The sequence below is a fragment of the Mesoplodon mirus genome (assembly GCF_964341445.2).
Source record: "Mesoplodon mirus genome assembly, chromosome: 16".
NCBI classification, from domain to species: domain Eukaryota; kingdom Metazoa; phylum Chordata; class Mammalia; order Artiodactyla; family Ziphiidae; genus Mesoplodon; species Mesoplodon mirus.
The window spans coordinates 43676252-43703568 of NC_138992.1; the positions used below are offsets into that span (position 1 = coordinate 43676252).

Here is a 27317-nt window from a genome sequence, read left to right on the forward strand (position 1 = left end):
AGTTGAACTAGTAATCTGAAGTATTACAAAAGCTGGGAAAGTTATGCAGAAAGTGCTAAGGATGTACAGGGTACACCTGATATTATAGACAGAATAATGACCCCCAATTATGTCCATATCTTAATCCCTAGAACCTGTGGAATATGTTGCCTTACATGGCAAAAGGAATTTTGCAGACTTGATTAAATTAAGGATCCTGAGATGAGCGGATTACCCTGGATTTTTGTGGTGAGGGAGGTCCAATGTAATTATAAGGGTTCTTATGAGAGGGAGGCAGGGGGGTCAGAGTCAGAGAGGAGATGTGGTGATGGAAGAAGAGGTCAGAGAGATATGAAAATGCCAACACTGCTGGCCATGAGCCAAGGAATGTGAATGGCCTCCAGAAATTGAAAAGGACAAGGAAGTAAAAGTGTTCTCCCCTAGAGTCTCCAGACAAAATACAGCTGGTTTGGGGAACAGGAAGTGGGGGGGCGGTTGAGGGAGGGGAGCTAATTTAGGTTTCAGCATTCATGATGACAGAAATCATGCCTGCTTTCTTCATCCTTGAATATACAGCATCTGTCGTTGTGCCTAGGACTCAGAAGATGCCCATTAAATACAAAAATATTTGCTGAGTGAAAAAGGACATGATAATACAGGAATGAAAGGAAGAATGGGACATGTAACCTGAGGTTTGGAGGATAGATTGAAGTTAAGCAGGTAAGAAGGTGGTGGAGGGAGACTTTCAAGATGGCAGAGGAATAAGATGTGGAGATCACCTTCCTCCCCACAAATACATCAGAAATACATCTATATGTGGAACAACTCCTGCTGAACGCTGACAGAAGACCTCAGGCCTCCCAAAAAGCAAGAAACTCCCCTCGTACCTGGGTAGGGCAAAAGAAAAAACAAAAAACAGAGACAAAAGAAAAGGGATGGGACCTGCACCAGGGGGGAGGGAGCTGTGAAGGAGGAAAGGTTTCCACACACTAGGAAGCCCCTTCACGGGCGGAGATTGCGGGTGCCGGAGGGGGGAAGCTTCGGAGCCACGGAGGAGAGCACAGCAACAGGGGTGCAGAGGGCAAAGCAGAGAGACTCCCACACAGAGGATCCGTGCCGACCAGCACTCACCAGCCCGAGAGGCTTGACTGGTCACCTGCCGGGATGGGTGGGGGCTGTAAGCCGAGGCTCAGGCTTCAGAGGTCAGATCCCAGGGAAAGGACTGCAGTTGGCTGCGTGAACACAGCCTGAAGGGAGTTAGTGAGCTATGGCTAGCCAGGAGGGAGTCCGGGAAAAGGTCTGGAACTGTCGAAGAGGCAAGAGACTTTTTCTTGCCTCTTTGTTTCCTGGTGCACGAGGAGAGGGGATTAAGAGTGCTACTTAAAGGAGCTCCAGAGACTGGCGCCAGTGGTGGCTATCAGCGTAGACCACAGAGACAGGCATGAAATGTTAAGACTGCTGCTACAGACACCAAGAAGCCTGTGTGCAAGCACAGGTCATTATCCATACCTCCCTTCCTGGGAGGCTGTGCAGCCCACCACTGCCAGGGTCCCGTGATCCCGGGACAACTTCCTCGGGAGAACACACAGCATGCATCAGGCTACTGCAACGTCACGCTGGCCTCTGCTGCCACAGGCTCGCCCTGCACTCTGTACCCTTCCCTCCCCCCAGCCTAAGTGAACCAGATTACCCTAATCAGCTGCTCCTTTAACCCTGCTCTGTCTGAGCAAAGAACAGCAGCCCTCAGGCGACCTACATGCAGAGGCAGGGCCAAATCCAAAGCTGAATCCCAGGAGCTGCTGGAACAAAGAAGAGAAAGGGAAATCTCTCCCAGGAGCCTCAGGAGCAATGGATTAAATCTCCACAGTCAACTTGATGTACCCTGCATCTCTGGAATACCGGAATAGACAATGAATCATCCCAAATTGAGGAGGTGGACTTTGGAAGCAAGGAGATATATATATATATATATATATATATATATATATATATATATATATATACTTTTTCTCTTTTTGTGAGTGTGTATGCATATGCTTCTGTGTGTGATTTTGTCTGTATAGCTTTGCTTTTACCATTTGACCTAAGGTTCCATCTCTCCATTCTCTTTTTTTTTTTTTTTTTTGTATAGTTTTCAACACGTTATCATTGGTGGATTTGTTTTTTAGTTTGGTTGTTCTCTTGTTTCTTCCTTCCTTTCTTTTTTTAAATTAATTAAAACAATTCATAAATAATTATTTTGTTTTTTATTTTAATAAATTTTTAATTTACTTTAATTTAATTTAATTTTATCTTTTTTTTTCTTTCCTTCTTTTTTTCTCCCTTTTATTTTGAACCGTGTGGATGACAGGCTCTTGGTGCTCCAGCCAGGTATCAGGGATATGCCTCTGAGGTGGGACAGCCAAATTCAGGACATTAGCCCACCAGAAATCTCCCAGCTCCACATAATATCAAATGGTGAAAATATCCCAGAGATCTCCATCTCAACGCCAAGACCCAGCTCCACTTAACGACGAGCAAGCTACAGTGATGGATACCCTATGCCAAACAAATAGCAAGACAGGAACACAACCCCACCCATTAGCAGAGAGGCTGCCTAAAACCATAATAAGGTCATAGACACCCTAAATACATACCACCAGACATGAACATGCCCACCAGAAAGACAATGTCCAGGCTTATCCACCAGAACACAGCCTAAAGCCCCTCCACCAGGAAGCCTACATGATCCCTGAACAAACCTTAGCCACTGGGGGCAGACATGAAAAACAACAGGAACTGTGAACCTTCAGGCTGTGAAAAGGAGACCCCAAACAGTAAGTTAAGCAAAATGAGAAGACAAAGGAACACACAGCAGATGAAGAAGCAAGGTAAAAAACAACCAGACCTAAAAAATGAAGAGAAAATAGGCAGTCTACCTGAAAAAGAATTCAGAATAATGATAGTAAAGGTGATCCAAAATATTGGAAATAGAATGGAAAAAATGCAAGAAACATTTAACAAGGACCTAGAAGAACTAAAGTGCAAACAAACAATGATGAACAACACAATAAATGAAATTAAAAATTCTCTAGAAGGGATCAATAGAAGAATAACTTAGGGAGAAGAACGGATAAGTGACCTGGAAGATAAATAGCTGAAAAAACTACTGCAGAGCAGAATAAAGAAAAAAGAATGAAGAGAATTGAGGATAGTCTCAGAGACTTCTGGGACAATATTAAACACACCAATGTTCGAATTATAGGGGTCCCAGAAGAAGAAGAGAAAAAGAAAGGGAAAGAGAAAATACTTGAAGAGATTATGGTTGAAAACTTCCCTAATATGGTAAAGCAAATAGTTAATCAAGTCCAGGAAGCACAGAGAGTCCCATAAAGGATAAATCCAAGGAGAAACGCACCAAGACACATATTCATCACACTATCAAAAATTAAATACACAGAAAAACTATTAAAAGCAGCAAGGGAAAAACAACAAATAACACACAAGGGAATCCTCATAAGGTTAACAGCTCATCTTTCAGCAGAAACTATACAAGCCAGAAGGGACTGGCAGGACATATTTAAAGTGATGGAAGGGAAAAACCTACAACCAAGACTACTCTATGCAGCAAGGATCTCATTCACATTCAATGCAGAAATTAAAACCTTTAAAGAAAAGCAAAAGCTAAGAGAATTCAGCACCACCAAACCAGCTTTACAACAAATGCTAAAGTACTTCTCTAGGCAGGAGACACAACAGAAGGAAAAGACCTACAATTACAACCTCCAAAAAGTAAGAAAATGGTAATAGGAACATACATATCAGTAACTACTTTAAGAGTAAATGGATTAAATGCTCCAACCAAAAGACATAGACTGGCTGAATGGATACAAAAATAAGACCCATATATATGCGTTCTACAAGAGGCCCACTTCAGACCTAGGGACACAGGCATCCTGAAAGTGAGGGGATGGAAAAAGATATTCCATGCAAATGGAAATCAAAAGAAAGCTGGAGTAGCAATTCTCATATCAGACAAAATGGACTTTAAAACACAGACTATTACAAGAGAAAAGAAGGACACTACAAAATGATCAAAGGATCAATCCAAGAAGAAGATATAACAATTGTAAATATTTATGCACCCAACATAGGAGCACCTCAATATATAAGGCAAATACTAACAGCCATAAAAGGGGAAATCGACAGTAACAGAATCATACTAGGGGAATGTAACACCCCAAATTCACCAATGGACAGATCATCCAAGATGAAAATAAATAAGGAAACACAAGCTTTAAATGATACATTAAACAAGATGAACTTAATTGATATTTATAGGACTTTCCATCCAAAAACACCACAATACACTTCTCAACTGCTCATGAAACATTCTCCAGGATACATCATACCTTGGGTCACAAATCAAGCCTTGGTAAGTTTAAGAAAATTGTAATCATATCAAGTAGCTTTTCTGACCACAATGCTATGAGACTATATATCAATTACAGGAAAATATCTGTAAAAAATACAAACACATGGAGGATAAACAATACACTACTTAATAACCAAGAGATCACTGAAGAAATCAAAGAGGAAATCAAAAAAATATCTAGGAACAAAGGAAAATGAAAACACGATGAGCCAAAACTTAAGGGATGCAGCAAAAGCAGTATTAAGAGGGAAGAGTATAGCAATACAATCCTACCTTAAGAAATAAGAAACATCTCAAATAAACCATCTAAACTTAAACCTAAAGGAATTAGAGAAAGAAGAACAAAAAACCCCCAAAGTTACCAGAAGGAAAGAAACCATAAAGATAAGATCAGAAATAAATAAAAAAGAAATGAAGGAAACTATAGCAAAGCTCAGTAAAACTAAAAGCTCTTTCTCTGAGAAGATAAACAAAATTGATAAACCATTAGCCAGACTCAGCAAGAAAAAAATGGGAGAAGACTCAAATCAATAGAATTAGCAATGAAAAAGGAGAAGTAACAACTGACACTGCAGAAATACCAAGGATCATGACAGATTACTACAAGCAAATATATGCCAATAAAATAAGCAACCTGGAAAAAATGTACAAATTCTTAGAAATACTCAACATTCCTAGACTGAACCAGGAAGAAATAGAAAATATGAACAGACCAATCACAAGAACTGAAATTGAAATTATGATTAAAAATCTTCCAACAAACAAAGGCCCAGGACCAAATGGCTTCACAGGCGAATTCTATCAAACATTTAGAGAAGACACCTATCCTTATAAAACTCTTCCAAAATATGGCAGACGGAGGAACACTCCCAAATACATTCTACGAGGACACCATCACCCTGACACCAAAAGCAGACAAAGATGTCACAAAAATGGAAAACTACCAACCAATATCACTGATTAACATATATGCAAAAAGCCTCAACAAAATACTAGCAAACAGAATGCAACAGCACATTAAAATGATCAAACACCATGACCAAGTGGGGTTTATCCCAGCAATGCAAGCCTTCTACAATATATGCAAATCAATCAATGTGATACACCATATTAACAAACTGAAGGAAAAAAAACATATGATTATCTCAATAGATGCAGAGAAAGCATTCAACAAAATTCAACACCCATTTATAATAAAAACCGTTCAGAAAGTAGGCATAGTGGGAACTTACCTCAACATAATAAACGCCATATATGACAAACCCACAACCAACATTGTCCTCAATGGTGAAAAACTGAAAACATTTCCACTAATATCAGGAACAAGATAAGGTTGCTCACTCTCACCAGTATTATTCAACATAGTTTTGGAAGTTTTAGCCACAGCAATTAGAGAAGAAAAAGAAATAAAAGGAATCCAAATTGGAAAAGAAGAAGTAAAGCTGTCACTGTTTGCAGATGACATGATACTATACATAGAGAATCCTAAAGATGCTACCAGAGGGCTTCCCTGGTGGCGCAGTGGTTGAGAATCTGCCTGCTAATGCAGGGGACATGGGTTCGAGCCCTGGTCTGGGAGGATCCCACATGCCACGGAGCAACTAGGCCCGTGAGCCACAACTACTGAGCCTGCGCGCCTGGAGCCTGTGCTCCTGCAACGGGAGAGGCCGCAATAGTGAGAGGCCTGCGCACCACGATGAAGAGTGGCCCCCACTTGCCACAACTAGAGAAAGCCCTCACACAGAAACGAAGACCCAACACAGCAAAAATAAATAATTTAATTAATAAACTCCTACCAACAACATCTTCTTTAAAAAAAAAAAAAAAAAAAGATGCTACCAGAAAACTACTAGAGCTAATCAATCAATTTGGTAAAGTAGCAGGATACAAAATTAATGCACAGAAATCTCTTTCATTCCTATAAACTAATGATGAAAAATCTGAAGCTGAAATTAAGAATACACTCCCATTTACCATTGCTACATAAAGGATAAAATACCTAGGAATAAACCTACCTACGGAGACAAAGGACCTATATGCAGAAAATCATAAGACACTGAAGAAAGAAATTAAACGTGACACAAATAGATGGAGAAATATACCATGTTCTTGGATTGGAAACATCAACATTGTGAAAATGACTATACTACCCAAAGCAAGGTACAGATTCAATGCAATCCCCGTCAAACTACCACTAGCATTTTTTACAGAACTGGGAGAAACAATTTCACAATTTGTATGGAAATACAAAAGACCCTGAGGAGACAAAGTAATCTTGAGAAAGAAAAATGGAGCTGGAGGAATCAGCACCCTGACTTCAGACTATACTACAAAGTTACAGTAATCAAGACACTATGGTACTGGCACAAAAAACAGAAATATATATCAATGGAACAGGATATAAAGCCCAGAGATAAACTCATGCATATATGGTCAACTTATCTTTGATAATGGAGGCAAGAATATCCAATGGAGAAAAGACAGCCTCTTCAATAAGTGATGCTGGGAACATTGGATAGCTACATGTAAAAGAATGAAATTAGAACACTCCCTAATACAATACACAAAAATAAACTCAAAATCCATTAAAGAACTAACTGTAAAGATAGACACTACCAAACTCTTAGAGGAAAACAGAGGCAGAACACTCTATGACATAAATCACAGCAAGATCCCTATTGACCCACCTACTAGAGGAATGGAAATAAAAACAAAAATAAACAAATGGAACCTAATGAAACTTAAAAGCCTTTGCACAGCAATGAAAAACATGAACAAGATGAGAATACAACCCTCAGAATGGGAGAAAATATTTGCAAATGAAACAACTGACAAAGGATTAATCTCCAAAATTTACAAGCAGCTCATGTAGCTCAATATCAAAAAAACAAACAACCCAATACAAAAATGGGCAGAAGACCTAAAGAGACAATTCTCCGAAGAAGATATACAGATTGCCAACAAACATATGAAAGAATGCTCAACATCATTAATCATTATAGAAATGTAAATCAAAACTGCATTGTGATATCCTCTCACACAGGGCAGAATGGCCATAATCAAAAAATCTACAAACAATAAATGCTGGAGAGGGTGTGGGGAAGCGGGAACCCTCATACATTGTTGGTGGGAATGTAAATAGATAGAGCCACTATGGAGAACAGTATGGAAGTTCCTTAAAAAACTAAAAATAAAACTCCCATATGACCCAGCAATTCCACTACTGAGCATATACCCTGAAAAAAACATAATTCAAAAAGAGTCATGTACCACAATGTTCATTGCAGCTCTATTTACAATAGTGAGGACATGGAAGCAACCTAAGTGTCCATCAGGAGATGAATGGATAAAGAAGATGTGGCACATATATACAATAGAATATTACTCAGCCATAAAAAAATGAAATTGAGTTATTTGTAGTGAGGTGGATGGACCTAGAGTCTGTCATACAGAGTGAAGTAAGTCAGAAAGAGAAAAACAAACACTGTATGCTAACATATATATAGAGAGAATCTAAAAAAAAGAAAAAAAATTGTCTTGAAGAACCTAGGGACTGGATGGGAATAAAGATGCAGACCTACTAGAGAATGGAGTTGAGGACATGGGGAGTGGGAAGGGTAAGTTGGGACAAACTGAGAAGGTGGTAGTGTATATATGGACATATATACACTACGAAATGTAAAATAGATAGCTAGTGGGAAACAGTCACATGGCACATGGAGATCAGCTCGGTGCTTTGTGACCAGATAGAAGGGTGGAATAGGGAAGGTGGGAGGGAGGGAGATGCAAGAGGAAAGAGATATGGGGATATAAGTATATGTATAGCTGATTCACTTTGTTATAAAGCAGAAACTAACACACCATTGTAAACCAATTATACTCCAATATACATGTTAAAAAAGAAGAGAAAAACAGGGAGAAGACTCAAAACAATAGAATTAGAAATGAAAAAGGAGAAGTAACAACTGACACTAAAGAAATGCAAAACATCATGAGAGATTACTACAAACAACTCTATGCCAATAAAATGAACAACCTGGAAGAAATGGACAAATTCTTAGAAAAGCACATCTTTCTGAGACTTAATAAGGAAAAAATAAAAAATATATAAACAGACGAAACACAGGCACTGAAATTGGGACTGTGATTTAAAATATTCCAACAAACAAAAGCCAAGGACCAGATGGCTTCACAGGTGAATTCTACCAAACATTTAAGGAAGAGCTACCACCTGTCCTTCTCAAACTCTTCCAAAGTAGAGCAGAGGGAGGAACACTCCCAAATTTAGTCTATGAGGCCACCATCATCCTCTTACCCAAACCAGAAGATGTCACAAAAAAAGAGTACTACAGTCCAATATCAGTGGTGAATATAGATGCACAAATCCTCAAAATAATAGTAACAAACAGAATCCAACAGCTCATTAATAGGATCATACACCATGGTCATGTGGGGTTTATCCCAGGAATGTAAGGATTCTTCAATAAATGCAAAACAATCAATGTGATACACCATATTAACAAATTGAAGCAGAAAAAAAACATATGATCATCTCAATAGATGCAGAAAAAGATTTTGACAAAATTCAACACCCATTTATGATAAAAGAAAAAAACCCTCCAGAATGTAGGTATAACGGGAACTTACCTCAACATAATAAAGGCCATATATGACAAACCCACACCCAACATATTTCTTAATGGTGAAAGACTAAAACCATTTCCACTAAGATCAGGAAGAAAACAAGGTTGCCCACTCTCACCAGTGTTATTCAACATAATTTTGGAAGTTTTAGCAAGAGCAATCAGAGAAGTAAAAGAAATAAAAGGAATCCAAGTCAGAAAAGAAGAAATAAAGCTGTCACTGTTTGCAGATGACATGATACTATACACAGAGAATCCTAAAGATGCTACCAGAAAAATAGTAGAGGTAATCAATTACTTTGGTAAAGTAGCAGCATACAAAATTAATGCACAGAAATCTCTTGCATTCCTCTACACTAACAATGAAAGATCAGAAAAGGAGATTAAGGAAACACTTCCATTTACCATTGCAAGAAAAAGAATAAAACACCTAGGAATAAACCTACTTAAGAAGACAAAAGACCTGTATGCAGAAAACTAGAAGACACTGATGAAAAAATTAAAGATGATACAAACAGATGGAGAGATATACCATGTATTTGGGTTGGAACAATCAACATTGTGAAAATGACTATACTACCCAAAGCAATCTACAGATTCAATTCCATCCCTATCAAACTACCAATGACATTTTTCGCAGAACTAGAACAGAAAATTTCACAATTTGTATGGAAACAGAAAAGACCCCAAATAGCCAAAGCAATCTTAAGAAGGAAAAACAGAGGTGGAGGAATCAGGCTCACGGACTGCTGACAATATTGCAAAGCTACAGTAATCAAGACAGTATGGTACTGGCCCAAAAACAGAAATATAGATAAATGGAACAGGATAGAAAGCCAAGAGATGAACTCATGCACATATGGTCCCCTTATCTTTGATAAATTAGGCAAGAATATCCAATGGAGAAAAGACAGCCTCTTCAACAAGTGGTGCTGGGAAAACTGGACAGGTATGTGTAAAGAATGATATTAGAAGTCTCCCTAACACCATACACAAAAATAAACTAAAAATGTATTAAAGACTTAAATGTAAGTACAGACACCATCAAACTCTTAGAGGAAAACATAGGCAGAACACTCTATGACATAAATCACAGCAAGATCTTTTTTGACCCACCTCCTAGAGAAATGGAAATAAGAACAAAAATAAACAAATGGGGCCTAATGAAAGTTAAACTCTTTTGCACAGCAAAGGAAATCATATACAAGATGAAAAGACAACTCTCAGAATGGGAGAAAATATCTGCAAATGAAGCAACTGACAAAGGATTAATCTCCAAAATTTACAAGTATCTGATGCAGCTCAATATCAAAAAAACAAACATCCCAATCCAAAATTGGGCAGAAGACCTAAATAGACATTTCTCCAAAGAAGATATACAGAATGTCAACAAACACATGAAAGGATGCTCAATGTCACTAATCATTAGAGTTAGGCAAATCAAAACTACAATGATGTATCACCTCACGCCAGTCAGAATGACCATCAACAAAAAATCTGCAAACAATAAATGCTGGAGAGAGTGTGGGGAAAAGGGAACCCTCTTGCACTGTTGGCGGGCATGTAAATTGATACAGCCACTATGGAAAACAGTATGGAGGTTCCTTAAAAAAACAAAAATAGAACTACCATGCGACCCAGCATTCCCAGTACTGTGCGTATACCCTGAGAAAACCGTAATTCAAAAAGAGTCATGTACCACAATATTCATTGCAGCACTATTTACAATAGCCAGGACATGGAAGCAACCTAAGAGTCCATCGACTGATGAATGGATAAAGATGTGGCACATGTATACAATGGAATATTACTCAGCCATAAAAAGAAACTAAATTGAGTTATTTGTAGTGAGGTAGATGGACTTAGAGATTGTCATACATAGTGAAGTAAGTAAGAAAGAGAAAAATAAATACAATGTGCTAACACATATATATGGAATATAAAAAAAAAAAAAAGCTCTGATGAACCTAGGGGCAGGACAGGAATAAAGATGCAGACATAGATAATGGACTTGAGGACATGGGGAGGGGGAAAGGTAAGCTGGGATAAAGTGAGAGAGTGGCATGTGCTTATATATACTACCAAATATGAAATAGATAACTAGTGGGAAGCAGCCACATAGCACAGGGAGATCAGCTGGGTGCTTTGTGACCAACTAGATGGGTGGGATATGGAAGGTCGGAGGTAGATGCAAGAGGGACTACATATGGGGATATACATATATGTATAAGTGATTCAATTTCTTGTAAAGCAGAAACTAACACACCATTGTAAAGCAAATATACACCAATAAAGATGTTAAAAAAAATAAGGTGGTGGAGATGAACATGAAAAATCACAGTGCTAAGAGAGACGTTGACAGAGTGTCTCTTGGTAATGGCACAATGTGACTAAAGTGTTTTGGAACACACCATACTAAACATGTTAATGGAAGATTTCTTCACATTTGTGTTTTTTTTTTCTTTCAGAGAAATATGATGACTTCCATCTTATTATTTACGTAGTTTATATGTATTTACATATTTTGATTATTCAATCCAATCTTCCTCTTCTGTAAAGATTGTTGGGAGAGGGTATTTTTTATTCTCTTTCCTCTTTCCTACTCCCTTTCCCAGCTAATATCTCCCTTTGCTTTAGTTACTTCCAGATCTCTTCAGTGGTCCCCAAAACTCATGGATGTCTCCTGATGGTCTCCCAGTATCTTAAATTCACCATCTCCTAAAATAAACTTCCCTTTCCTTTTAGCTACCCTCCTGGATTTCCTGTTTATCCCAGTTTGAGCGTTTCAAAGCTTCTAATCATCATTTGTATTGCCCTCTCTCTTCACAAAACACCTAAACAGTGCTGGTTATGTTAATTACATACTGAAATCTCTTTTAAGTCCATCCTCTATCTCCATTTTTGCAAGCTTTCAACCAAAGCAGAGGAAGATGGCACTGTCTGTTACCTCCTTTTCCCTGTATTAGCACCAACCCACCCTTCTTGGTTGTGTTCCTGCAGACTGCATCTGGCTCAGAACTCCCAAAACCCAGCTTTAAGCACCCTTTCCTGTACACATGTCTGTCTTCGACAGGGACTTGAGTTCCTCCTCTTTCCCTAACAAACTGCACAATCCTGAGCAAGTTAGTTATCTATGTCCTCAACATTTTCATCAGTAAAATGAATAGTATCCTATTACCTATTTGAAAATGGAAATATAGTTACCAACTATCTATTTCAGTTATTCAGAACAATGTCCTTTGAAAACTTGGAAATGCTATACAAATATTAGCATTGTAATTTTCATTCACTGACCTTGTGTTCATTGGACAATGAAGGATAATGCAATGGAAATTTAAAATACATTTCTTCCCTTAAAAATCTAGGTAGGAGGAAAATATGGATGAATGAAACAACTTTATAACTATGTAAGTTGATATGTGACTGAGTGAGGCATGTGGTAGTCTCTCCATGTTACTATGATTTCCATCTTACAGCTGAAGACACTGCATTCCAGGCTGCACTTGACTGTATATTCCCCTCTATGGATCTGGCTGACTTCTTTGTCTACTTGATATTGCCAAAGAGTGTGTCCCTTCAATTTACTTTACTTATCTATTAAACCTTGAAGAAAGTATAGTATTTGGATCGGCAAAAAAGTAGATTGTTCTAGAAGGGAGAATATACATAAAGGATCAGATCCAGGGACAATAAAATTAGATGTAGGGGCCATGAACTGATTCATCTGATTGGGATAGAGAACTTGTGTAATGTGTAGTAAAAGGGACGTAAGTTTGAGAAAATAAGGAAGAGTTTTAGGTGTCAAGATGAGAAGTGGGCACTTGATCCTCAGAAGGGAACCTTTATAATCTCTAATGCATAAGAAGCCTTTTTTAAAAAGGTGATTTAAGATTAATGTATCATTACATCACAGAATAGAATAAAGCTGGGATGGCAACTACATCTCAGCTTGTGTGTCAACACCAACCATTTGTAGCAGCTTCTTGCAACTGCCTGTTTAGAAGATTCTCAGGTTACTTTGGTTCATAGGAGGAAGTGCCTTGATTAATTAATTCTGTCTGATGTAAGCATGGGAAACTGGGTATTTTCTATCCATGGAGTAAGACAAAGACTGTCTCATAGCAGAAAAATAAATATGAAAGTCATACTAATTCGTTTTGAATATGATTAAGGACAGAATTAGAGTCACAGAAGTGAAAATGTAAAGGCAATAAAACCAAGAGTTATAGGTTTTACTAGTTAAATTGAGAGAGGAAACCAAGAACATGAGCAGTAAGTGAAACCTGAGGATTTAAAGCACAGGGAAGTGAGAACAGGAGGTTGTCCCTGAAAAAGAGTGAGAGATGGGAGAACCTAGGATACTTTGGAGTGTCAGAAGAGGGGAGAGAAGGAAAATACCAGAAAAAATATTCTGGTCAACCAGTCCTGGCTACTATAAAAGGGCCACTGGCTTTTAAAATTTCACAAGGACACAGCAAAGGTGACCATGCCCATCAGCTACTACCCTGTGCAAAGTGAGCCTGATCTAGTGATGTAGAGGTGAGAATGCCCTTAAAAAGTTTCCAGATTAGCAGAAAAGTGAAACCTTTAAGAAATGATCATTAAATAAGTACAATACCAGTATTATACAAGCGTCCTTTGAAAGCACAATGTAAGAGAAAGTAAATTTGCTACAAAAAGTCAGAATAGACCAGAGAAGCTAACATCTGAGCTGCATCCATGTTGATGTGGGTCATGCAATTAATTAATATATTTATATGGTATTTATTTTATTCTATTCTATATGTTATACATTTATTTAGAATACTTTACATAAAGTAATATAATAGATATTATATGTATTTATTGTAATATGTATTTATATAAACATTCCATATGTTCTTTATCCACTGTACTGTTAATAAATATTTTAGTTGTTTCTGCATTTGGGAGAATTATAAACAAAGCTACTATGAACAATCTTGTATATGTTTCCAGGTACAAATAGTAAAAGATTCCATTTTTATTGTCTTTAGAAGAACAAAAATCAGTATGTCACCTTTTTTTTAAGTTTATATAATGGAATTTGAATTTAATGTTTTCTTTCATCTTTTTATTTTTTCCCAATTAAGTTTATAAGACTCATCTAGTTTTCATTATTGTATATGTATATAGTATAATAAATATATCAAATAAAAATTCAAATGTACAAATATTCCATAGTTATATAGACCTGATAATTTTTTTTTGTTGAAATATGAGCTGATTCCAGATTTGTGTAGTTACAAAAAATACTGTGTGGACATTCTTGTTTATGTAACTTCCTAGAATGTATAACTGGGAGTGGAATTGCTGGTCATATGGTATGGTATCTTCAACTTTATATGACATTGCCCAACTGTTTTCCAAGGTGGTTGTAACAGTTAACACTCCTACTAGCACTGCAAGAAACTTTTTGTTGCTGTACATCCTCACCAATACTTGGTATTGTCAGACTTTTAAAAATATCAATTATACATATATATATAGAGAGACAATGTTATTTATTATGAATTTAATATACATTTCCTCAATAATTATTATAAATCGCAATAGTTAACTTAAGCATATTCTCATATATTTATTGGTATATTTGAAAATGTCTCATTTTGTGAAATGTATGTTCATGTCTCTTGCCCATTTTCCTAACAAGCCATTTGCCATTTTTACTCTTTGATATCCTGGGGAGTGCAATTCTTTCTCCATTTTATTTGTTACAGCTCTCTCCTTTTACTCTGGTTTATCTTTTTATGCTTTATATGATGCCTTTTGGTAAATAAAAGCTCTTGATAATAATCTAGTGAATTTTAATAATAATGTTTAACATTTCTTATATATATTCTATATTATCTTCTAAATTTATATTTGTCTACCACTCCAAGGACTTTGATCCAGCTGGTACTGATTTGGGGTATGGTATGAGATAAAGGTCTAATTTCATTCATTGTGGATACATGATTGTCTCATCATTGTATATTAACAAGACTGTCTTTTACTTACTGCTCTGCAGTGCCACATTTGTCACAAATAAAACACCAATATATGTGAGATTTTTTCCTTACTTCTATGCTCTTTACTCTGTCCTATTGATCTGTTCACTTATCTTTGAACCAGTACCACACTGCACTGATTATTAGAGCTTTATAATACATCTATACATACATAAGAGAACATGCTCTCCCACTTGTTCATATATTTCAACAGTTGTGCCTATTCTTGGCCACTTGAGTTTTTGTACAAAATTTAGAATGAGCTTGTCAATTGCCATTAAAATGTCCTATTGGAATTTTAACTGTGATTCAATTTATATCTATAAATAAATTCGAGAACTGACATCTTTTCAATATCGTACATTCTGATCAGTGAACATTGTATTTCCTTCCATTTTTACAAAAAAATACCATTAATTTGTGTTTCAGGTATTCTTAACGCCTCATAATAAAGTTTTACACCTTCATCTTTTGTAGGTTTATACCTCTTAAATTCACTTCTAAAAGTTTAGGAGGATGAGAGGGAAGAAGAAGAAAAGAAGGAGGAAGGGGGAGGACAGAATAGGAGAGATAAAAGAGAAAGAAGGAGGAAGAGAGAAAAAAGAGAGGAGGATGGAGTAGGCAAAGAGGAGTGAGATGGAGGAAGAGAGAATGGGAGGAGGGAGGAAGAGAAGGTGGAGAGGGGAGGGAGGACGTAGATCGGGAGGAGAGAGGGAGGACAGAAGTAGGAGGCAGAGAGGGAGAAGAAGGGGAAGAAGATTTCATTCTCTGGTCTATATTCAAGTCAGAACACTTAGGGTTTTTTTTAAGCTAACTCACCATTGCAAATGCCATTGGATAGAGAATTGAGCAATGTGTTTTGTTCACACTGAAATGAAAACAAATATAAAGAGAATAACATTATAAAAATTCATTTCTGTCCCTGAAAAAGAACATCAGTCTTTTCTCCATAAATAACAAAACTAGTCTCCAATAATTATTTTTCCTAGCTTTTTTTTCAGAATGATAAATACAACAAACTAAAGTAATAAAATAATTAGTTCTAAGCTTATGGTAGCTCAGTACATAATTTAAATTATCAAGTCAGACTATCTTCTTTAGAACTTTTTCTGCAAGATTAAGTTTGTTTTGATATTTGATCAGGAATTGAACATTTGTACTTGTTTTTCATTGTAGTGTATCCAATCAGAACTTAACTTCATTAACACAGCACTCTCAAAGAGAGACTGCCAACCACATATTTCATATTATACAAAAGTTAGCTGTTCGCTTAATATGATAAATTCTAGGTCCATCCATGTTGCTGCAAATGGCATTATTTTATTCTTTTTTATTTACAAAACAGAAACAGACTCATAGATATGGTAAACAAGTGTATGGTTACCAATGGGGAAAGCATGGGGGAAGGACAAATTAGGATTTGGGGATTAACATATACACACTACTATATATGAAGTATATAACCAACAAGGACCTACTGTGTAGCACAGCGAACTGTACTCAATATTTTGTAATAACCTGTAAGTGAAAAGAATCTGAAAAAAAGATACATATGTTTGTATAACTGAATCACTTTGTTGTAACCTGAAACTAACACAAAATATTATAAATCAACCATACTCCAATAAAAATATTTTTTTAAAGTTAGCTGTTCATCTGAAGCTCCATGAAAATGTTCAAGAAAAAACATTCCTGATTTATGGAAATGCTGGGGAATGAAAATGACTGTATATCCTACAATTAAACTTCTTTGAAATTAAAAGTAATTGATGCCTCTAAAATTAAAACATGCTATGTACTTCTCAAAAATGTGTTATTTTTATTACTGTTAATGATGATAGCAATTGTTATTTCTTGAGTACTTACTATATACCAAGAACTTTACATTAATCATTTAATCCTCAGAATAATCCTGTGAAGTTACTGATCTCATTTTTCATCTGAAAGTTGGAAAATTTCTGAATTTGGAAGACTTCTAAAGATTGAAATGGTTAACTAATTTGACCAAAGTCACAAAGCTAGTAAGAACTGAGTTAAAACCTGAGCTCATGTCTTTCCACTCTGCACCTCATGCTTCAAACTTCTACATTATATTGCTTTTCCCATGAAATCAGATTTCATCTTAGAGGGTGACCACAAAGCATCTATTTTCCCTTCTTAATCCAAGTGGTTCAGCTTATATGTTTTAAGTCTGATTCTGACAGTTATCAAATAATTTTCACCAGGTTATTTTACATTTCTAAGTCTCAACCTTCCTTTTTTGTAACATTCAGGTAAAGTCAGTTACATCATGGGGCTGATGACAATTAAGTTAGATAGCCCACTTAAAGGGACTTGCCCTTGAGAGACAGTCAACAAATGTGCTTCCTTTCCCTCCTCTTAAAATACCTTGTCTGAAATCTCTCCTGCAGAAGAATTTTAAATCAGATACTCCACCCTTGAGAAGGTGGAGAATGACTCCACACTCCTTAAGTACAGGCTGCACATAGTGACTTGCTTTCAAGGACTACAGCATGGAAAGGGGAAAAAAGAGTAACTTTACAGTGAAGAAACCTGACAAATACTATCTCATCCGGGTGATCAGGGTCAACATCAACAGTGATAAATCATGTTTATATTATGTACCCTTGAAACAATGTGATGAAAATGGCACTTCACCTCTATAGTTTTCCTCCTGAAGACCCATATCTCCAGTCCTACCATGAGAAAAATAAGAGATAATTCCACCAGAGGGGCATTCTATAAAATACCTGACCAGTACTACTCAAAACTGTCAAGGCCATCAAAAAAGGGAAAGTCTAAGGAACTATCACAGCCAAGAGAGCCTAAGGAGACAGGACAACTAAATGTAATGTAATATCTTGGCTGGAATTCTGGAGCAGTAAAAGGACATTAGGTAAAACTAAGTAAATCTGAATAAAGCATGGACTATAATTAATGATAATGTACGCATATTGGTTGATCGATTATAATAACTATGTCCCACTAATACAAGAAATTAATAATAGAGGAAACTGTGTGTGGTGTGGGGTATATAAGAACTCCATACTAACTTCTCAATTTTTCTCTATAAATCTAAAACTGTTCCAAAAACTAAAGTCTACTTTAAAAAAAAAACATTGCCTGAGCAAAAGAAAATTTTAGGTAAACAGCAGATTGAAACTTTTCTTGCAAAGTGAGGCCACAAAATGGTGATAATATTATAGTGAATATCTGTAGCCTATATAATAATGAGCATGAATCCATCAAACGCTAGCAGCCTAAGATCCTTCTAAGCTTCCACATTCAGGGAGATATTTAATAGTGATATACAGGAAGTATAGCAGTATAATGATAGAAGTATATCATTACATAACCTAACAGGGGATCCTTTTTCAGTTTATGTTTTGAATAGGATGTAAATCTTCCTTTTCTGGAATGTTTTAAATGCCTTCCCATCACTGCTATCTGTTGAAAATTCAGCTGTCAGAGAAGAGAAGATCAAGTCCCTGGCAGAGCACTCCAGTTCAAGGAACAACTGTAGACTGCTATGTTCAGCCTGATAAAGGTAGGCAAAGCTGCAGCAGAGATTAATTGATGCAGGCTTGTTACTCCAAAACTGAAATTACAATAAGTGCATAGTCCTTAAAATAAGTAGATATCCTAGACAGACAGTGTGTGACAAGGACAATATGAGATGCCCAAAAGAGCATCCATGCTCAAGACTAACCTTTTAAGCATTCTGAATAAAGGTTTACCCCAGGTTCCTCTGAGAGGAGGAATTCCAGAGTGCCATCTGAATCCTTGGTGTGTCCTTTAAAATTCATAATATACAAATATACATACAATATTTGCTTTATTATCATTAGAGTAGAGCTCAGTTTTAACAAATTCTTTCTCACCATCATGAAGTTCTGAGTTAAAGAATCCTTTTGGGTGCCATTATGTACCAAAAACCTAGATTCAATAAGCTCTATTTGATTTTTAGACTCAATTTTCTGAAGTCCCAAGTAGGTAAAATCATATATGTAGAACCTTCTCACAGAAGACTGTGTTAATGAGATTTGCTTCTGAGGTATACTACAAGGCAAACACATGCCAATTTGCAATTTCTGAAAACAAGTTGTAGCAACCTTAATCTTGCAGGAAAATATTCTAAGGAAAATACTATCAACTATCGATAATTTGTTATAAGAATCCTCATGTCAGGTACTCTACTAGAAATGATAAATCCCAGACACTAGTATATTATTCAATAAGTAAATTTAAATTTTGGTAAAATAAGACCACAACTTCTTGTGGGTTAATTAGGTTATTTGACACTCTAGACAGATTTTCCCACAATACTGTTACACATGGTGGTTATAAGCTTAACCTCAGCCACAAGAACCTACCTCTCTCATAATACAGTTTAACACTATGTAAGGTATAGAATGGCTTTGTGATTAAAAACAGGCCTAATATACAACTTGAACAATTAGGAATATATCTCCGCCTTTGGCATAAGAACAAGTTCTTCTCACCCCAAAATCACAGGTGGTAGCTCCTAATATTCCAATGAAAGTGACATCCTAAAGATCATGGTGAGGGGTAAAGAAGGTCTGGAGATATATAGACAGGGGCAGCTTCATGGGCTTTAGCCCTGTGTATAGGGCCCCATACTTAGAAGGGTCTCTCATTTGGCTTAATGCTCTGTTGTCACCATTTTGAAATTCCTAACAATTGTTGAACAAGGAACTTCACATTTTCATTTTAAACTGTGCCCAGCAAATTTCATATCTGATCTTGTATTTAGGACCTCTGTTGTGTGAATCACTATGAGGCCCAGAGGCAGAATCACGAAGCTGCAGAGACAGGAATGTGGAACTAGCTCCTGAGACACCAGAAGTGGAAGGGCCAAGGTCTCCTATGCATCTGACTGACTGGGAGATAGTATATGCCCAAGGATACAAGAGAAAAAAGAGATCTTTGTTATCTAAAATAGTCAAGAAATGCTTCATTGAGAGGGCATTATTTGCACTCAATCAAACTAATGATACTAGTTAAGATTTTATAGTATTGAGTAGGCCAGGCACTATTCTAATTTCTTTGTGTATATTAACTCATTTAATCATCTCTAGTACTGATTAGAAAACTGAAACAGAAGAGATTAAATAACTTGTTTAGGGTCCCACCGTTCCTAAGTGGCTCACCCAGGCAGCTTAGCTCCAAAGTCCATGCTCTTAACATTGCAGAGAGCTTAAGGATTCAAATGATTACAGATAGCTCATTCACATGAACTCATCCTGATGCACATTTGATTTGTTATCTGTGTTAATTGAGATAATTTATGGAGATAAGGAATGATGGCATTTTAAAATAACGTTATAATGATGGCAACAGTTTATATTTCTCTGAGTCATTTACCATATTCTCTTTTAGAGGTAGATCTAACTCTTCTTTCTCTTGGTAAAAATATCCTTTGATTTAAGTGATTTGTCTTATTTATTCTTCCCAGGGTTATAGCACTTAGTACACATGTCCATTAGATATATGCTGGATTAATGAGTAAGTGAACAACTGAACAAATGAATGAACAAAAGTGATTACCTAAAAGCTAACTACAAGAGCCAAATAAAAAGTATAATACAATATAAGGTTTTGTTCAGGAAAAGGTCTCTAAACATTTTTATAACGTATTATATTTACATGATAAAGTTTTTGGGACATAATGATATAAGGTTTTCTGTAGCATGATATTGTAATCATGAAAGAGTTGACCCTACCTTGCTGATTTCATCAAGTGGCTGGTTGCTGGCATTTTCTTTTTGGATTATGTTCATTAGATCAGTATGAAACTTCTTTACATTCAGAAAAACAAGTGGGTTGTTTATTGAGATAATTTTCACCTGCTGCAGGGTTTCCTTTTACAAGAAAAAAAAAAGGAATAGATTCAGAGTTCTGAATGAAATAAATCCTACAATGAATTGAAATCCTACAAGTCCAAATGCCACTCATTTATGGAAGCAGTCTCCTGGCTGGTGTTTTCATTAAAATTTCTTTGGAGAATTTAATATACTATCATACTTCTCAGGGAAAATATGTACCTCCTCTTTATTAAGAAACATTAGTAACCATGAGATAAGTCTGCAGCTTTTCAGAAAAATGGTCCTTATTCCTACTAATTCAGTTTTGGGGAGGCAACAGCCTAGACTATCCAAAGAGTATCATGAAGACTTATCCTCCTAAAAGTACCTCTTCCATTCAGTCTAGAAATTTAAAATTCCTTTACCTAGCCATCAGTATTTTTTAAAATGAAAATATGTCCTAAAGGGTCACTGTCAGTCATTTACCTCATAATGACATAGTCTTTCTTAGGCAGGAATATAACCTTACAAGTGACTGATAGTTCTAACTGAGAGAAAGAAACCAAGAGGTATTATCAGGAAGGTAATTTCACTTTGAGCAGGCCTAGATTACATTGGATTTAGGATGTAGGCAAGACATGAGGAAATGGGGAAGGAAAAATTTCAATACAAAATGTGTCTGCTTTGGTCATTTGCCCAGGTCTTCCTGGCAATATCGTCTTCTCCATGAACTTTGGGGGAGGGATGTGTCTTAGAAACTGAGAGGATGGTAAATTCTATGAAATGATAACTCCTTACCAACTAAGTAAAGCAATATTCCTTCAGACTTGAGTACTCACATAGAGGAGGAGACACATACAGGCAGAGATAGAAAGATAAAAGAAAATATCATATATATGAATTTGGACAATTAGTTTAACCTCTCTTAGATTCCTTGTTTTTTAAAGTAGGTAATTTTTTAAAACAATTCCATCATTTAATAAGTCTGAATTCATTTTTACCACATGGTATTGTACATGGTCAGCTGTTGAAACAGATTTCTTTTAAACAGATCTTAGTTTTTAAAAAGTCATAGATACTGTGAGTTCTGTATAAACTGGTGGATAGTAAGTTAGTTCCTTTGTTTTGACTTATAAGCCTCAATTTCACCACAGAATAAAGAAGGTAGGCCAAAGAAAGCATAATCGGTCACTCATATAGAACAGTATGATTTCTATAATTTGAAGCTTTCTGAATGGACAGGTTCAAGCCTGATATAACTGTAAAAAGATTACTTAATGAAAAGACTATATGGAAATCATACAAAATGTTATTAACTTTAATCAATAGCTTAGACAGCACTATGTTACTAATTGTTATTCAAACTCAAAAACCTGTTTTTGAATCCCCATGAAGGTGGCAGGGGTACACAACCATGCCACCTTGTACTTAGGGCTTTAGGAAAGAGTCACAGACTTTAAAATAATGGCTTTAATTGTCATTTTCAGTATACCACAGGGGAAAGTGTGCTTTAATTAAATATATATACCAGTGATGCTGGTAAGGTTGAAAGTTACTCCTAATTTTGATAGCTATAAAAACTAATTTGTACATGACAAGACAATGAGAGAAAAACAAGCAATTCCTTTGAAACAAACAAACAAAAAAGTTCACAGTGTTTAGTATCCAACAGTATGCATTTTATGACAATAACATACAGATTGAGCACACTAAGTCTCCATATGCTAAAGAAAATGAGCATTTCCATTATTCATGGGCTGTACTGAATTTTTAAAAAAGATCAACTATACACTCACCCCTTACACAGGATAAACTGTCCGGGGCTGTATAGCTTTAGCACCATCACTAAAGTTGTTTGCAAAAGGAACAGAGAACAAAACAAAACAAAACATTTTTTCCTTGGAAGTGGAGAATCTTTCATTTGCTGTTATAACCAGAAAATACCATTCATTAAGTCAAAAATGGAAGAGAGGAGGCCCATAAACACTATTTGAGCAAGCTGACCAATATGCATTTCAGTTTTAAAAATGAAGGATATATAGTATATGTTACAAGTCTCAAGTAGGCAGTGTCAAAATGACATCTATTTCTTTGCTTGCTCTGTGATCATACCCCTTGGAGGTGTTATGGGTCTCATGGTATTTGGTTTCTTTTTCTCTGCAGGATTTAAAATCTGTAAAGAACACATTAGTGTTTCATCCACACTCATCATGGCACCTACATTGTCAAACCCTCCACAACAAGTGGGTGCAGAAAACAGAGTGACCAATTGTCTCTTTGCAAAAAATTTATATCTGTCTTCAACCACTTGATAGGCTCTACATATAAGATCCAAATCATACTTATGGAGAAATTTTGCAACCACTTCTGCACCAAATGTGAAGGGCATGCCTCTGTCATTTTCAACCCAGGCTAAGACATCTTTATCAGTGTCAGACCACAAAAGATCACAAAGAAGACCTTGATCTGGTACATCAATTGGTCAAATAATTCACTGAATCTGCTCCATAGACTGAAGATCCTGGTGATAAACCTCCATGACAGCAGAATATTTTCTCATCCATGATGGCTGCTATCGGTAAACAGTTAAAGCAGTCTGTGACAGTTTTCCATAGTTTAATGTTGTATCTTCTCTTACATTCATCATAAAATCCATAAATTCTATTGATGCTGGCACATTTGTAATTTCCTCTGAGAAGAAAAAAATTCTCGAGATATTTGGTTTTGTAAGGCAGTAAGAGGCAGAGAGTCTCCAATGACTGCTATCCCCTGTCCACATAGTCCCCAAGAATTAGGTAATTGCTTTCCGGCGGGAAAACACCATACTCAAAAAGTAGAAGCAAATCATAGTATTGCCCATGGATATCACCACATATTTTGAGTGGTGCTTCAAGTTCCAGTAGGATAGGCTGACTTTGGAAGATCTCTCCGAACTTTAAGCAAAGTCCTCTGATTTCGTTCTCCTGTAGCTGGACATTCTTACCAGGCTTGGACCCTCTTACTTCCAGCAGCCATTGGATGATGTTGTCGATGTTCACTTTATGTCTTCCATTACATTCCCACCGCCAACCCTCCCGCAGCGGCAACAACTACGGCTAGTGCCTTGGGATTCACGCCTCATTTCCCACACCACCAGCACAGACATGGTGGTGGCAGCGGTGGCAGGGGCTCCCTGCTTCCTCCTTCTCTCCCCACTGGAACCACGAGGGCTAACATAGGTAAATTTTTGAGCTAGATAATGTCAAAAAGTTTCTATAGCTACACAACTGTTTAAACTCTAGAAAGTTAGAAGATTTGCTGCAAGTAAACAATTCAAGTAAACAAAAATGCTTAAGTTACCAAATTAACTTTTAATCAAGAGGAAATCTCTTATAAGCCAAAAATAAAACAATTATTTGGCCTGTCAGGTTTAGTTATGACAAAGACCCACATCTTAAATTGACTCACTAATCACACCACATGTTTGTGCCAATATGCTTTAAGATAATATACTTTTTAAAGATAGGTATTTATTAAGGAACAGAGACTCAAATGGGGCAAGAAAAGAAATTCTCAATAGAGTTGAATTCACTGAGTGAGGAGGGGTCTTCCAAATTGAGAATGAGTGTTTCATGTGAAGAAGGGGTGGGAGCATGCATAAACAGAAGGGAGGAGTGACAGATCACCACTACTTTTGAAGTTAGCTAAAAATTCCACCTAAGAGTTCATATTCAAATCTTTCTCTGTCTTAGTGTTTTCCCTCTTAGTTTTGATACAAAGCATTAAATAACTAGTGAGGTGTAATATTCTAATAAAGTTAAGATTTCCATATGACAGTTATTATTCAGGTAGGTGGCTAGACTGGAACAAATCAAGTTTTAAAGACATGGAGAAATTTCAGCACTTTCATCTTCCTACAAATCCCCTCATTCACTTCCTCACATATTTAGCTTGAGAAGAAGGTATGAATTAGGTAGAATTTATTAGCCAGTGATCTTTAAACTGAAAAATACCAAACTTGAATTCTGTTTCAAAGCTAAGAATGTCAAGGCTATGGTACATGGCTCTATGTGTGGGGTGGATACACTGAGGACTTTAGAGGCCTGAGTCAGTCTGGGACTTTGCATGAGCATTAAATTCCCATGGAAAATTTAAAGGAAGAAAAGAAAGGGATAGGAAAGGAAGGTAGCATTGGTGGAAAACTTGAGCCTGGGACACCTTCAAAGTCTTTGAACTCCAATAGCTCTCTATGAAGCAAATCTTTCCATACTTGTTAAAAAATACAAGCCATTTCCCTAGGTGTCACAGAAGGACTCCTGTTGCTACTTTCTACTTCCAGTCTACTCAGAAATACCCTGACACTGATCCTTCTGAAAGGAGGCCAGTCCTCTCTGTTCTGAGGGCAATCATGAGGTATTAAAACAAGTAAAGATGAAAAATAAAGAAAAAAAAAGTTAGTGAAACATCACAAAGCAGGTTCAAAGTAAGGCCAATTTTTTAATTGACAAAAATTCAAGTTGACATTTTCTTTCTTCACTTTAAACTTGTTTGGGTCATCCTTCAGAATAAGAAGCTACAACTCAAACATAATTGGCCTGCCTAAACATGGATTGAGTGAGACAATTTATATGTTGTTTCCTTAAAATGGTGTCCACTGTGCAAGAAACAAATCCTAGTGACATCAATTACCCTCTGCTAATAAAACAGAGGGTCACTGATTGTGTTAACAAATACCATGACCCCACTTTGTTTTATTCCCTTCCCTATTCCCTATCTTCCTCCATCATTTTATTTGGAATAGACTATTAGTTTAGCTTGACTGTTTTATGTCAACTTAATAATGGAAAAGAGGTTCCCAAATAACTGAACTAGTCTGGACCATGATTATTCTGTGAACTTTACATCTATGAACCATGCTATCCTCTTATCTGCATGGTGACACAAGATTTCTGTTGTTGTTCTATTGATTTGTTGCATGTTGATTGCTATATATAAGGTGGTTATACATGCCACTGAAAGTTCAAACTAATCAAAAATAGAATTTTCATTTTTAAAGTAGTAATTTATCTGCTTCTTATTGATACCTTGAAACTATCTGACCTACAAAAATTATTAATTGCATGAAGGAAAAGGAAACTAAACTTACATCATCCATTTCTGTCTTCACTTTAAATTCCATTTCTTTCATATTTTTTATACTCAGAGTCTTTGCTCTAGAATTAAGGCAGATATAAAATACAATGTCATTTCCAAATTACTACATTAACCATGAAGAAATAAAAAGGATAAGCCATTTTATTTTAGCAATTAGAACATATTTAGAATGGTTTAGATGCTATATCCCATTTGTTCACAAGACACTGGTAAATGTGTATCTCTCTGGGATTCTCAGAAACAGAGACATCTAAATAGAGATTTAAAAATGTAATTTATCTCATCTGGGCTCCCAGCTACCATATCTTCAAGCCAAAGAGGTGGGTTGCTAAAGAAGAGCAATAAGGGAGAAGGCTAGAAAGTATACAGTATTTAAGAAAATCTTGTTTTAGGGTAAAGGAAGTAAAGAGGGAATCAATGGCAAGATCGGACCACATAACAATGAATCTATATATAGAGACTTCATAAAGATAGAACCTATAGAAGTAAAACTTAAAATTTTAAGAATATATTATTTCACAAAGAATTTCAAGGGAAGTATGAGAAGTGAGTAGAAGCATTATCGGATGATGAACATTGGGAAACAAAAAGAATTGATCAAAATATGGAATGGTTTACAGATGTGCACTAAAAAACAAAAAGAATGTGTTCTTTAATAAATTATCTAGAAAAAAGTAGCTAGATTAATAAAGCTTCTGAAAAATTAAATTTTTTGAGGTTATTTAACTTTTCAAATGATTACATTGTTATATGGTTTGTGTCTCATTAAATACTATATCCATTCACTTAAAAAATAGCTCTGTGATGCACTGTATAGTTGTGGGGTTAATTTATTTACTTTAATAGATTTTATATATTCTATTTTATAGTTCTGACAAAATATTTCTCCTCATTAAGACCAGTATTGTTATATATCACAGGTAGATAAAACCTTCTATATAAATAAAACATGAGAGTGTAATACTATCTATTCCACAGAAATAAAAGTAACTGGCAACAGTATATTTGCTGCTGTGTCAGAATAAACAGCATTTAAATAAGATCTTACCTTGGGAAACGACCAATCACAATAGCTATGGTACACAAAACACCAAACAGCAGCCCCACATTGGCAGCAAAGCATATTGTAAATATATATGTACTGACCCATATGCCCTGAAAGAGAAACAGGAAACAAGATATGGGTCCTTTGTTTTCTCATTTTTCTCGTTATTGCTAAATTCCTCACAATCTTGTTCTCTACCATTCCTGTGATGAAATCTCTCAGCAAGAATATATTACTCAAGCAGCGGTAAACAGAAGACCAGGAACACAG

At 36.2% G+C, this 27317-nt stretch overlaps 1 protein-coding gene and 1 pseudogene across 2 annotated transcripts in view; both read right to left on the reverse strand.

Moving 5' to 3' along the window:
• The window catches only part of SLC26A7 (solute carrier family 26 member 7), a 189035-nt gene that overhangs the window by 17719 nt on the left and 143999 nt on the right, over nucleotides 1-27317 (reverse strand). The window contains exons 11-14 of the mRNA XM_082601743.1: nucleotides 27051-27157; nucleotides 25995-26061; nucleotides 20789-20926; nucleotides 15864-15912 (exon numbers count right to left, since the gene is read on the reverse strand). Of these exons, the coding sequence (XP_082457869.1) occupies nucleotides 15864-15912; nucleotides 20789-20926; nucleotides 25995-26061; nucleotides 27051-27157 (361 nt within the window). The remainder of the gene's footprint in view (nucleotides 1-15863; nucleotides 15913-20788; nucleotides 20927-25994; nucleotides 26062-27050; nucleotides 27158-27317) is intronic.
• LOC309791802 (serine/threonine-protein phosphatase PP1-gamma catalytic subunit A-like) lies at nucleotides 22953-25825 on the reverse strand (annotated as a pseudogene). Its single transcript has 2 exons — nucleotides 25751-25825; nucleotides 22953-23958 (listed from the first exon to the last, which is right to left on the reverse strand). The product of its transcript is annotated as a serine/threonine-protein phosphatase PP1-gamma catalytic subunit A-like (transcript).